The 13,897-nt window shown below is 43.0% G+C and overlaps 1 protein-coding gene across 1 annotated transcript in view; it reads left to right on the top strand.

The window, feature by feature from the left end:
- Positions 1 to 13,897, top strand: part of FOXP2 (forkhead box P2) — a 273,445-nt gene that overhangs the window by 194,747 nt on the left and 64,801 nt on the right. Inside the window, exons 10-11 of the mRNA XM_078674364.1 lie at positions 502 to 585; positions 4,253 to 4,454. Of these exons, the coding sequence (XP_078530490.1) occupies positions 502 to 585; positions 4,253 to 4,454 (286 nt within the window). The remainder of the gene's footprint in view (positions 1 to 501; positions 586 to 4,252; positions 4,455 to 13,897) is intronic.

Genomic DNA, 13,897 nt, shown 5'->3' with positions numbered 1-13,897 from the left:
CTCGGTGGCAGAGTTCAGTGGCTCCCACTGCCCGCTCCCTGTCAATCCATTGAATTAGATTGATGATGGCAGATTGCACGGGGCACTAACTGGACCTCAGAGGGGAAGAGTGGAGTGCGCAGACAGTCCTGGCAGGCACTGTGCTTCGAGGACCCTTCACCCCGCCGTGGTTCTTGGCGCTGGCCCATTGCTAACAGTGTCCACGGGACTTTAAAAGAGAAGCTAAGGGCCGGCCAATTTATGGCCTCACTGACATGCACTCTCTTTGCAACTGTGACCTCATTCTCGTATTGACAAAAGGATGAAAAGCTATTTGTTTCTTCTGACCTGTTAGCAAACAGAAGGTATAGTAAGTCATTTCTCTCATCAGCGACACTGACGTACAACTTTCATGTGCAGAAATCATTAGAATGTGACAAGCGCAGCGATAAGAGACATCAGACGAGGTAAAATAGCTGTATCAGTCATTTCAGCAAATGCTTCTGATTTCACTCTTAACAGCTTTCTAAAGAACGGGAACGTCTTCAGGCGATGATGACCCACTTGCACATGCGACCCTCCGAGCCCAAGCCATCTCCAAAACCTGTAAGTGCATATTGCTTTATAAACAGTAAATAGGCCTACCTATGGTGGCGCCCAGTAAAATGAACAATTTGGCGACAGTTAGAAAACAATGAGTTTGATGAACAATATTGCAATAAAATGGAAGTAAAATGCAATAGCTTGTCAAATTGTACGTTTCTTTAAAAGAAATGCTATCGTTTACAAAATCTGTTCATTCTGCACCAGAGGTGACACTAAACAAAGTGCCCTTAGAGCACAAATCACTGCCTTGAAACCAGCTAGTGGAAATTCCGGTTTGTGATCAGCCTGCGGCCTGCGGGCGCCAAATAAAATGTAACAAATCACACTGCATTAGGTATATGTTCTTTCTTGATCTCAATAAGAGGTGCATTGCTTTAAAAACTAAGTAAAATTATATTGATATTGATAAGATTTTGATACAGGGTAGATTGTTTGTCACGTTTCCCTTCCAGGTGTTAATTGTTTTGGTAATAGTAGTATTCCAAGTGGTGGCCGCTGGGGCGTCAGTCAAATTTGCTGCATCCTAGCACCCCACCCTCACAAAAAGTGTAAACACTTGCTTTGTAGTTACCATCACTAGTGTTTGCACGTTTGGCTCATGCATTCTGTGTAGTCACGCTTTAAAGGCAAGATGCATGGCCGGGCACACTTTGACATTTGCTGGTGAGTGAATAAATACTGTCGTTTGCCACAACATGGCTCTGCTTGTGAGAATGCTGCAGCGCCTGTTGTCGCCATTTGCCTAAATAAATAATGGCATTTATTATTCGAGGCAGTCTATTCATCATTTATTATGAATCGAAGAGTGCTTTTGGGAAATTTACATTTTGTGAATGTATTTTTAAATAATAATCTTTCCTAATGGCATTTCCTATGCACACTAACTCAGAAGTCACCCACACCCGTTGCTCCCTTTTTTTGCGAGATGGGCTTGACGGGAGCCACTGTTTCAGAAAGCGGTCCGTCCTGTGCGGAAATGTCCTTGTTAACCCCTTTTAATCTGGAGTCAGTTTGGGGAGCGTGCCTTTGTCAGGTACCGCTGGTGGCTTTCTTTAAGCCAGGCCTTTTCTCTCATTGCTGCTCGTCCTGTAAAGAAGACAATCAAAAGACAGCATAATTGTCTCGTAAATCCATCAGGAATCTGCTGCTTGCTAGTTTCCAATTAATTATTCAATCAGTATTTTTTTTAAACTCCAGCAGCATGGTTACATCTACACTAATAAAGAATTTCCAGGCTATAATCCAAAACAGAACCTGAATGAATAATGTAATTGAAGTATTACATTACATAAACCACACATGAAAGAATTGCTAATTGCGTTTGATGGCGGGCAATTAATACGGAATCTTAGATGAGGATTTAAAATGGAACCGCGGTTTAAAGATCCCGCCGGACCCGCGGCTATCTGAAGTGCACCGCTGGCCTCAAATTGGTTTCAAGGAGCTCGGTCAGGACAAAAGGCGAAAATCTCTCACTGTACAAAGGCGCGTTTCCGCTGTTATCAGCGTTAGATTTATGGCGCTCCGCGCGGAGGCTCCGTTAAGACGGCCCACACATTTGATAAATATTAATGGCATGAATTTATTACCAAGGAGGAAGGAGCGCTGTTGGTTCATCACCGCACCCTTAACAGCTATCAGTACATGAACACAAGGTGCAACCGCACTGTCTGTTATATGACCCCATTTACACTCTGAATGGTACTTCATTAAACGCTACCTTTTGGCCATGCAATGGATGGGTGGAAATCAAAGGTATCAAGGCTGCGAGGCTGGGATAATGACTTGCACCCAACCTTGAATATATTCAGATGAGTTAGGTGGCTAAATGCTCACGCTCGGTTGTACACGCATTTCAGGGGGCGATAATACATTCCGTTTTCACTCTTCCTGGTTGCATGCCTACAAACAAGCCCGCTGCTTATTTCTAGATTTGAATGTAAACTGTCACTGTTTGTATATGTGTCGCATACGTACAACTTCTTAAAAAGGATGTTCCCTATGGTTGTTTCATTTGGTCACTTCATGTCCCTGCCTTCTTTATATGTTTATATCCACTTATCAGTGGTGGTATCGGGTGTTCATTTCAGGCCCTTGGCGGAAGGATACAGCTTTTTTCGTGTTCACGAGCGCTGGTCTATCGGCTTTGTGCTATGAATGCTTGAAGCGCGCCCCTTCAGTGGAATTATGACAGTCTTGCATGTAGTAACAGAGTTCCCACTTTTATTTGGCTGGATTACAGAGGAATAGAACAACAGTGCGTGGTTTACTGGGAACAGACGCACTTGGGAGCGCCTTCGGGGTGCAGTCGTTATTATTAAGCTGCTAATGTGCTTCTGGCTGCTGCCCAAGAAGGAAGAACAATTAGCTGGCGTATGTTAATTTTTGTTTCCCTAACAACTCTCTCCACTGACTAAATGTGTAAAACAAATCCACAAAGAAAGATCAATCAGCGTGATGTACACATCATTTTCTCCCTATTAAAAAGAGGTTTATTTTAAGAAGTGTATCCGGATTTGAAAAGGCACTTGTAGCTACATTTTACACACAAGCATCATTCTCTCTCTACCGTCGGGCTAAAGCATCAACTCTTCCTCCATATGCAAAACAATTAAAGCTTGTTTTCCTGCTCAGATGTATACATGATTGTTTAGAGTGTAGTTGACTTCAGATTACCTCGTGTGAGCATCATTTATGGATATGCCAGCAATCTTCTGATGTGTTGCCCTGGGTATGAGTTTTGCTAATTGGATGCTATTTATGAAAAAATGTGTGGTAAATATGACAGGGGTGATATGAGCCTTTTTAATAATTAGGTACAAGGCCATATTGAGGGGTGTAATCAAGGAGACACAGCTAAGCCAGTTTGCATATATTCTCACCTTTCCTTTTTTCCCTTCCTGACACCCACTTTCCAGGGTGGATCAGCGATAAGTGACACCGTAATCATAAATTGAAAATGATACTTCCAGAGGAATGGGCAAACTTGACATTTCATTATATTTGTTAACACATGCCACAAATGATTGTTAGTGAGGAGATTCCATTTCCCTCTCTCCATCTCCAATCAGATTTAATTTGAAAATGTTCAGCCTCCTCCGGCTAATTTGCAATTAAGACAATTTTGTTTGAATATGTAGTAATGTCATTACCATTCCACCAAATTAGCAAGGAGACTAAAGGTCAGTGTAAAATTTTCCAGCTGGCTGGAGCCTCTCATCTGAGATTTGGGACTGTGAAAAAAACACTGGCAGCATCAGAATAGCAACTTTTTTCAAGCCTTGTTTGTCTTGTATATCCTCTGGTAATTACATGTATTTTTAATGTTTTAACTGACGCAGAGTATAGTGCCTTCTGCCACCCGTTAGTAATGATTTCTGTACTATAACTGAAGAGAACCTGTTTCTGTGATCTCATAGTAAACTATGAGTGGTTACTCCAAGGTAACATTGTAGCTGATTATTAGATAACCCATAACATCCTTCTCTAATTAGAGCTCTTATGATACAATTTCATCCTGTAATTAGTTGAGATTGGCTGCTTCCGTTTTCTGCTTATTAGGAGCAACACAGCTGTAGAAGAGAATTCATTGTCATTTGTCAAATCTTTCTAAGCCTTTTTTTCTTGTCTCTACATTTTCCTCTTTAATTTTTTTGGGCATCTGCAGCTCAATCTGGTGTCTAATGTCACAATGTCTAAGAACATGCTGGAGACCTCCCCACAGAGTTTACCTCACACCCCTACTACACCAACTGCCCCACTTACCCCAATTTCCCAAGGAGCCTCAGTAATTACCCCATCCAGTGTATCCAACGTTGGAGCCATTCGAAGACGACATTCAGACAAATACAACATCCCAATGTCATCAGGTAGGATAATTGTGTGTAGTGGATCACACTTTGAATGCATTTTGTCTATACCAGATCCTCCTTTATAGCACTGTAACTTGTTGTGGTCATTGTTTGGTTATATACGTAGCATCACATAGCCTGGTCCACTTTGCCATCCCATATATGGTATGTATAAACTTTGAAAATCTTCCTTTGGACAAAAAAACCTAGTGAGTTGGTGAGTGGTATTAGGGTACTAATGCTTTGGGATTTACATGCACAATATGGAAAAAGGGCTCATGTCATTACCTGCCATTAAAAAAAATGTATGTTCTATAAGGCTTGCACTTCATCTATCAGTAGCAAAACAGACCACACAAATTCTTCCATGTTCAATTCTTTTTTTAGCAAACAGAGTGTAGAAGCAAACTTTTCATCAACCTGAGAAAACATTTCTATAAGAAATAGCTGTTAAGAATGTACACGTATTTTTGGATCTAGCATTCTTCGAACTACCAGTTTACCTTCCATCAATACTCAGTGGAATTTCATAAGCACTGAATTTGCAGAGCAAGAGGACTGGAAACCTTTGGTTAGAGCTCAAGCATTGCTTAAGCTGGCAAGAGAGTATATTTATGTCACTCTTTTTTGTGACCTTGTGTCTCACTCCTCACTTGTGTTTTTATGTGTTAGCATGAGAAATTGAAGCTCTGTTTATCAATTCCTTGTAACCCCAGCATTTGGAATATATTCACTTTAAAGATTTAAGATATTTTATCATAAAAGGAAACTTTGTGAGTTTGAGCCATTCATTTCTTCCTTTTGAGCTAAGACCATATTATGCACCTGACAGAGCTTTTGAAGAGTTGTATAAACATATGAACAAGATGCTTGGCCGCCATCTTGGGGTGGTCTCTGCCTCCTTGTGCCATTTGCTGCAGCGCTCTAGCGCTTCCTGTAGCCCAGGTGAGCTGCTACTTAAGGCGAGCTCTCCCACTGTCCTTCCTTGGGAAAGGTGCCTGCATGCGCGCTATACTGGTCGCATTTAAGCGTGCTGCGCTTATTACTGATTTTAAAGCCCGTTTTTTTCATTTGCACTATTTCTGTATTTGAGCCTCGTTTTATTTGTATAATTGTATCTGGCCTCATACTTGCATTTTAAATTGTGCCTCCACCGCGTTTTATCGCGGAATCTCACCGTTTTTGTTGTTCCTTCGTGGCGCTTGGCCGCCATCTTGGGGTGGTCTCTGCCTCCTTGTGCCATTTGCTGCAGCGCTCTAGCGCTTCCTGTAGCCCAGGTGAGCTGCTACTTAAAGCTCACTCTGCTAGCGCAGCGGTGACGCGCAGCGGTAGCGCCTGACTCGCGCCGGAGTCGAGCCAGAGTCTGCCCGTCTGCGCCCGTCCGCGCTAAGTCCGCGCGGTACGCCGAGGGTCTTTCTTTCCCTGTGTATTACCGTATGTCCTTACCCATTGGTTGATAAGATGTTTGCTTATTCCAGTGCCTCGCTCCATGCCATCAGAGGCACACTCCCACGCTGTTCTGCCACGCCTTACCATCCGCTGTGTGGCCCATGTCAGTGTGCTTGCAATAGATGGTCTTTGGATCAGCCTGTGGCCATTCGTGAACTCGCCGTTTCCCTCGCGCCACGTGCTCCTCCCGGTCTCCTTTCGGTGCCTGGTAGCTTGGGATCTGGTCTACGATTTTTAAATCTTAACACCAGATCTCTAGTGAAACACCATCTATCTGTGGCTGATCTTATATTGGATAAGACACCGGATCTGCTGGCTTTAACTGAAACCTGGCTGCAAGACACTGATGATGCTATAGTCAATCTTGCCTGTCCTCAGGGTTATTCATGTTTCAGATCTAATCGCCACTCCAGAGGTGGAGGTATCGCCCTATTTATCAAAGCTGCCTTCACATGTACCTGGACGGTCCTGCAGATTGCTGGATGCGAGAGTGCGCTGTTTAAGGTTACCATTAGCCCGCAGTTCTCACTGTCAGGGATGGTTGTGTACCGCCCCCCAGGCAGCGATGTAGCTTTTAGAGGTGCCTTTCCGGAGGCTGTGAGCCTATTGGCTAGTGGTTGTGCAAATTTTTCGATCTTGGGCGACCTAAACCTCCACTTTGATAGGTCAGAGTCTCTGGCCATCAGTGGTTTTTTGGCTGACCTAGAGGCTTTGCAGCTGATCCAGCTTGTCTCTCAGCCTACACATGTGGCTGGCCACACTCTTGATCCGTTTTTCACAACTATCTCGGATACCCAGATTGTGGCGGTCGATCCTGTGATATGGTCTGACCACTATCTGGTGTCTGCTTGGCTCCCCCTTCCTGCCAATCCCACTATTCCACCTCCTTTGCGGATACCTCGACGCCACTGGAGCAAACTTAGGTTAGAGGACCTTCACCGCATTATGGGTGTTGAGCCTTTAGGCCTTTTGCTGGATGTTACCTTGGGCTATGACCAGTTCTGTAACTGGATTACCAGAGCGTTGGACGCCCTGGTACCTATCATCTCCAGTAAGTCCAGTCCCCGGCAGGCCAGCCCCTGGTATGACAGCGCGCTGCGTGCAATGAAGTCCTCTTGTAGACGGGCAGAAAGGGAGTGGCGTAAGTCGTATGATGCAGATAAGAAATCTATCTACCTGGCCTTAGTTAAGCTCTACCATCGAGCCATATGTAGGGCCCGGGCGGCATTTTACGCAGCCGAATTCCGTAATAGCCCCAATCCTACCAAAACCATCTTTAAGACTATAAAAGACCTGATGGCAAAGAGAGTTCCCCCACAGTTGGACAGCTCCACTTCTCACTGCGAAGCCCTTGCTACTTTCTTCCTGGACAAAGTTAAGAAAATCTACCAGGCGTTTCCGAGCACACTGTCGCCAGTGATTCCCTGGAGCGGCTCTAGTAACTGTCCATCGTTGCACTCCCTTCCCATTCTCTCTAACGAGGAGTTTGCTAAATGGGCCCTGCGAGTCAAGTCTGGCTCGCCTGCAGACCCGGTAAGATCGGCTCTTTTCAGGGATGTCGCTTTTCAGGGACGCACAGTAGTGTGCTCGCTAATCAACCTCTCCCTGACTTCCGGCCTGGTCCCTGCCAAGTGGAAGCAAGCGGTGGTTTCCCCGATCCTAAAAAAACCATCTTTGGATCCGCTGAGACCTGAAAACTACCGCCCTATATCTTTGCTCCCGTGGCCGGCCAAGGTCATGGAGGCCCATGTAAATCAGACCCTCACGGAGCATATGACCCAAGTTAATGTCCTGGATCCCATGCAGAATGGGTTTCGTGCTGGCCACAGCACGGAGACGGCCCTTCTGGCAATGGTTGAGCATTTGCGGAGTGTGCTCGATGCAGGTCAAACGGCAGCGCTTATTTTGTTAGATCTGAGCGCTGCCTTTGACACTGTCTCCCATCGCATCCTGCTACACCGCTTGCAGGACATTGGCATTTGTGGTTCAGCTCTGCAGTGGTTCCGCTCCTTCCTCAGTGATCGCTCCTTCTGCGTTGCCACCCCTCCATTTCAGTCCAAGTACCATCCTTTGGACCTGGGGGTTCCTCAGGGCTCCTCGCTGAGTCCTACGCTTTTCAACCTGTACGTGCAGCCGCTGGCTGAGGTCGCCAGGCAATGGGGCCTAACCATGGTCTCCTATGCCGACGACACTCAGTTGGCGGTCACGATCAGCGGGGATGCCAAGCAGGACGCCCTCAGGTTCCGAAGTGGACTGAGAGAGGTGGCCAGCTGGATGAATAACAACTGTCTCCAGCTGAACGCGACAAAAACGGAGGTGATGATCGTTGGAAGGGAAGCGGATCACTGGGGGGACGGATGGTGGCCTCCGGAGCTGGGATCAGCGCCGGCCCCTGTCCTGGAACTCAGGAATTTGGGAGTATGGCTTGACCACACGCTAAGCTTTGTGACGCACACGAAGAGAGTGGCGGCCTGCTGTTTTGGAGTATTACGCGGGCTTAGACCCCTGCTCAGATTTTTTGATGCTCCTACTAGACAGCTGGTCATTCAAGCAATGATTATCTCTCGGCTGGACTACGCTAGTTCACTCCTTTTAGGAGCGAACCAAGCCGAGATTCTTCGTCTACAGCGAGTCCAGAACGCTGCGGCCAGGGCGGTGGTAGGTTTGCCCCGAACCTGCCCCACCTCTAACACTCTACGGTCCCTGCACTGGCTCCCGATAAGCAAGCGAATCCAATTTAAGGCTCTTTGCCTGGTTTTTAAAATTCTTAGAGAGTCGGCACCCGTGATCCTTAACGAACTGATCTCTCCCTACGTTCCCACCCGCTCACTCCGATCCCTTGGACAAGCCTTGGTGGTGGTCCCCCGTTTTAGACTTAGTCGGATGGGGGGTCGCTCCTTCCGCGTGAAAGCTGCAATTCTCTGGAATGCGCTCCCCTTGGAAATCCGCCTCTTGAATGATTTAATATCCTTTCGTAGGGCTTTGAAAACCTTCCTGTTTTAATTTGCTCCCTGTTTTAATGCTTCTGCTTTTTGTTACTGGATCTAGTGTTGTGTTGTGTCTACCCTTTCCCTGCGCCAGGACGCTCCTTCGCTGGAGCAGCTGTGCGCATTAAAATGCAAATAACATAACATATGCGGGCCATACTTCTTAAAGCCCTGAAGGCTCAACCTGCCTCTCAGCAGTCAGCTACCAGTTTCATTACAACTCCTTCCTCTTGGAAGGCTTAGAAACCTCAAAGACTAGTCTAAGCAATACTAGTGACGGTATCTAAAACCATATAAAATACTTCTCCAGCTGATATTACAGTTTTCATTTACAGTTATAGGAATACCTACCTTAACACTATGTGTATGATATGCTTGTAACGCAAGCACAAGCACATAAAGATGTTAGTTTTATTGCCACTCGTATTCATTACTGGTGCTTGTAAAATTACATTCCACCCAGGCCTACCTCTTATCTTTTGTTCTTTTCCATTAATTTTGAGGCTTTGATGATGAAGTCCCCACATACAAAAGAGGAAAAATCAACGTTTAGCTGGTCCTTTGTTATCTCTATTATGTTAATAGTAAACAAAGTGTTGAATTTCAAATATTCTTAACTCCAAGTAAAAATAAATCAAAGTCTTTGTTAGTAAACAAGAAGAGATAATTTATATGACTTCTTTTAAGGACACTAATATTAACAAATGTTAAATATAATAAAATATTCTCACTAAGATGCCAGGAGTGTTTTATTTTTTATTAGAACATTGGAATGTGGAGCACTATAAGGAATACAATGGAGTGCTCCGTGCTAGTATGGGCCGGTAAAAGCCCACAGAGAAACATTCCAATGTTTCTTTTGTGCACAGCTATTGCTGTGAACAAAGGCCTCTTGGAGCCCGAGGGGGTTTAAACCCCCTCAGGCTCCATGAGGCCTTTGTTTTATTGGTTAGAACATTGTGCTCTCTAGTGGCAGAATTTTCTAATAGCCTTATAGCCCTTCATAGCTGGGTTATACCGGCCATTAAAGTACTGCTACCTTGTTAAAGGCCTGAGCCGAAGGAGCGGGCCTTTAATGGCCGGTGTAGCGATGTATGGCAGGCTATAAAATTGACAACAGGCAACATAGCAATCCACACTCTAGTGAGGAAATCTACTTGGCCTCTAAACCTCCCTACCCTATTATATTCTAGGGACCTGTGGGTAGTTTGAATCCCCATTGTCTTATTATATACCAGGGTCTACATGGGTCTGTCACTGCAAATTATAAATATACCTATACCATGTACTTTTAATCAGAGCAGAAGTCCTGGGTCTTGGCAGCAGACATAAGGGCACAATCCAAGTGAGAAAATCAGCACCTAGTTTTTAAATGGGTGGAAAAAGTGGGGGGACATTGCAAACAGGTCCCTATTTCTCACACATTGCCAAGACAAAATAATATTTTGTGTCAGTGCAGCTCTGTGGACCCCCACTAGAGCTTTGACTGTAGTTGTAAGACAAATCGGGCATTTGGGCACATGTACATGGAAATACAAGTTGAACCAGTATGTATTTTCTCTATTAATGTACATGGTCCAGTGTGCTGGTTGTATTCAAAATTCTGCATAGTGTGGCCCTTTAATGAGTCAGTCCAAATATATACAGTGAATTAAGAGTCTTATGTTTGGAGGGAAACTTTTTATAACTGATGAAACCTACCTTTCATCTGATATGGTGAGGGTTCCCACATTCATGAATGGATATCTGTTCTGCACTTTTAAATGAAGCCTGTCACTATTGGTTATTGGCTCCTCAATGTTTTAGAAAGATTGAACTTTTACATTGGGAGATCACCACATGTCTAATAAATAATAAAGATGTATATACAACACTCTTGTCATTGGGACAATGGTAATCACGAATCTTAGGTATTTTTGTGTTTGCAATAAACACCTGTGCACTCTTTTTTGGCTGAATAGAGTTTGTGAACTTCTCACAGTAGTTCCATTTAATACCCAAGACATCCTGAAATTGATGTATCTCTGTATTAGGGGCAACTTGTCACTCTCAACCCTAATTTAGAGCCACGTGCTAAGCAGAGCACAATCTGCAGGTATCATACGCTTGCCACCGCAAATATAGCATGTGAAAGTCCATGTTCTTCAGTAGGTGCATCCATATTAGTCTGCTGAGGACTTGGCACAGTGAAAATAAAACGCCGGTCTATATGAGTCAGATTTGGTCTCACCTGACTCAAACTGTGGCCAGGAGGCCCTTGGTGTGCAGTGACCAACCTCCTGATTATGGTATGGTATTGTGGATTGTGAATCTTTTACCAGTTCCTTAACTGGATCAGCTCTGATCAATTGCTGAAGTTTCTATCAAGTATTTTCCAGAGCAGCTTCAATATCAGTAAACCGACAGGTCCATTTTCTATTATACCCACAGGTTATAGTCAGAATGAATTGTATGTAGTATGAAAGTTCACCGCCTGGAATTTAGACTCAGCTGTCCACATGCCTGTGTTGTACTGTGTGTATGTAAACCAAGAGAGAAATCAATCCTCCCTTCTTTAGTACTAAGGGCCACAATTTCTGTGCATTGAAAAGTTAGTTTTATAACTGAACATTTAGAAAATAAACCATCCTTGGTTGCTGTAGTAGCAGAGGTTGTTCCCTGGCTTTCAAAAGGGTCTCAAAACAAAGTGAACATTTTTTTAGAGCTGGATTTTTTATTTCAAAATATATTTATTGAAACAAATACAAAAAAGGAGAATCTTTATTCAGAAAGGTCAAAAACGCATTCTCCTCTAAGGGGGAGCTTAATATATATATTTTTAAAGAAAAAAATCAACAATAGATGCTATGAGAAAGTATTCTTACCTTGCCTACAATCACCGTTTAATACACAGAAAAGAGAAGCGTTGAGGTAGTCATTGCTCCAGTTATATTAAACTTCGATGTCAATTGTTATACAATTACATACATCCAACTCAAATGACTACTCTCTTCGTGAAAGTAATATATAAGGAACGTTAATGTGTTTGTCAGTAACTTAAAGTGAATCGTAATGGGTACCTTGAAGTGCTATCACAGAAATCTACTAATGCAATTATTTAGCTATGGTTCAATGTCCATGCTTTAGGTCAGTTTGAACTTACTATCATAAACAGGTAAAATACATCCTGGGCAGACAGCAACAAAAGAAAGAGAAATTTAAATAGATCATTCCTGAAGGAACAGTGTGGTGCTTAAATGCAGATACATTTAAATACCTGGAAAATAGAGAAGGGACCAGAGTGGATTATGTTAATTTCTTCAAAGAGAACACCTCCCCTGAAATATTAAATATAATTCTTAAATTCTAATATTTTCTTTAAAAAGTCAACTATTTACTCATAACCCTACATTTAATGTGGCTCCGAGCCACACGGTGTCAAGTATATTTCTTCATTTGAAAAAGTAAAGAAAAACGGTCAGCTCTCTACGTATGGGAATGAAAACATATTGCAACTTTCGACACCCCACCTGCTGTCACACAGCTGATAACTTCAATGCTTGCCTCAACCAATGCAGAGAAAACTGCCAGATTAGCCTTCTGTGGGGATACTGCTTTAATGTTTTGGAAAGGTTGGTAATGGACCCCTTCTTCCTTACTTGCAAAATAAATAAAATGTTTACAAATACAGTGGCAATCCATATTAAATCTAGAAATGGGTATGTGTTGGCCTTTAAAGGCTGTTCTTTCCGTTGAGAGGAATCATGGATATTACTTTTCCTGACACTCACATCAGAGCTGGAAGTTGGGAGCAGCTACATCAGTTAAGTACATTCAGTTTACCATTTGGTGCACACGGTTCTCAATGTTGCCCATACGATTCTTGTATATTTCTTTATTGTCACTTTTGACTAATTATTGACTTGGAGTTTGTCTTATTTAACCATCCAAATGTTACTGGCATACTAGACGTTATGAGCTACAGGTAGACTTGCACATTCAAGTTCTCCTTCCCGTTCTCCAGCACAATATTGTATGCACAACAGTACTGATATGGAAAAGTTGCTACAACACTATGCATTACATGTATTTTTGTTTGATTAAAGAAACAACACCGTGCTCCACTTAGCATCTTCCGTTCAGAAATAACTTCACATTTTTAGCATTATACAAGGAACGAGCTTCATTTCGGGCTCCGATTGCCATGTTGTGTGTTTTTTTTGTCAATTTTGACAAGTCAGGGGTCTTCTTTATGGTTATTGAGGCTTTAATAATCTCATTAATCTTTGGGATATTTTACAAGTTCAGTTGTTTAATACTACATTTTATCTACGCTCTGATGCGAACCATCATGTTAATAGACTTGACAAGTAGGTTTTTCAAAAGTTTCATATCAAATCAATGACACATTTTCTGAAAGTTTAATTGCTAGAATCTTGTTGATAGATAATAAAAATAATAGTGATAAATGTGACTAAGGTAGAGTGACGACCTAAGGAGGTTATTTACTAATCCTTTTCACGAGCATTTGAGTCAATTTCCTGAATCTTTAAAAGGGCTGTAGACTCAGCACAAAGTTGGTTAAACACCCCGTAGTCAATCTAGGCTCAAGAATGTGTGGTTTCAATATTTAATTGAGGTACCGAATGTGAGCCATTATGTACATTATGTACATAAGGGGGCATGACACTCGTAGCAACTTTCAACAGCACTCTGACATGTACACTAACCTGCCATAACATAGATTTGACTATTTGTTCAAAATATGGTGCTTCCTCTGTTTACATGTTCAGCTAAACATTGCACATTGAACACCTGTTTTTTAAAGTAAGGGTGTTTGATGTAGTCACAACTGCTGCTGATTCACTTGAAGCCTATTACCTCTCTTGCATCTTTCAAAACTACCTTGAAGGCGAAATACTTTCGATTGTATACCAACTTAGTGAAGGCCTCTTGTGCCATTCTCCTCTTTGACATAAACCTTCGTATCCCCTTGCTCCTGGCTCTTATCGGGGACCGAAAAAGACTACACATATGGATTTTGTG

The sequence above is a fragment of the Lissotriton helveticus genome, chromosome 1_1 (assembly GCF_964261635.1).
Source record: "Lissotriton helveticus chromosome 1_1, aLisHel1.1, whole genome shotgun sequence".
Classification (NCBI taxonomy): Eukaryota; Metazoa; Chordata; class Amphibia; order Caudata; family Salamandridae; genus Lissotriton; species Lissotriton helveticus.
Note: the sequence above shows the minus strand (reverse complement) of the source record. Positions and strands in the feature narration are given on the sequence as shown.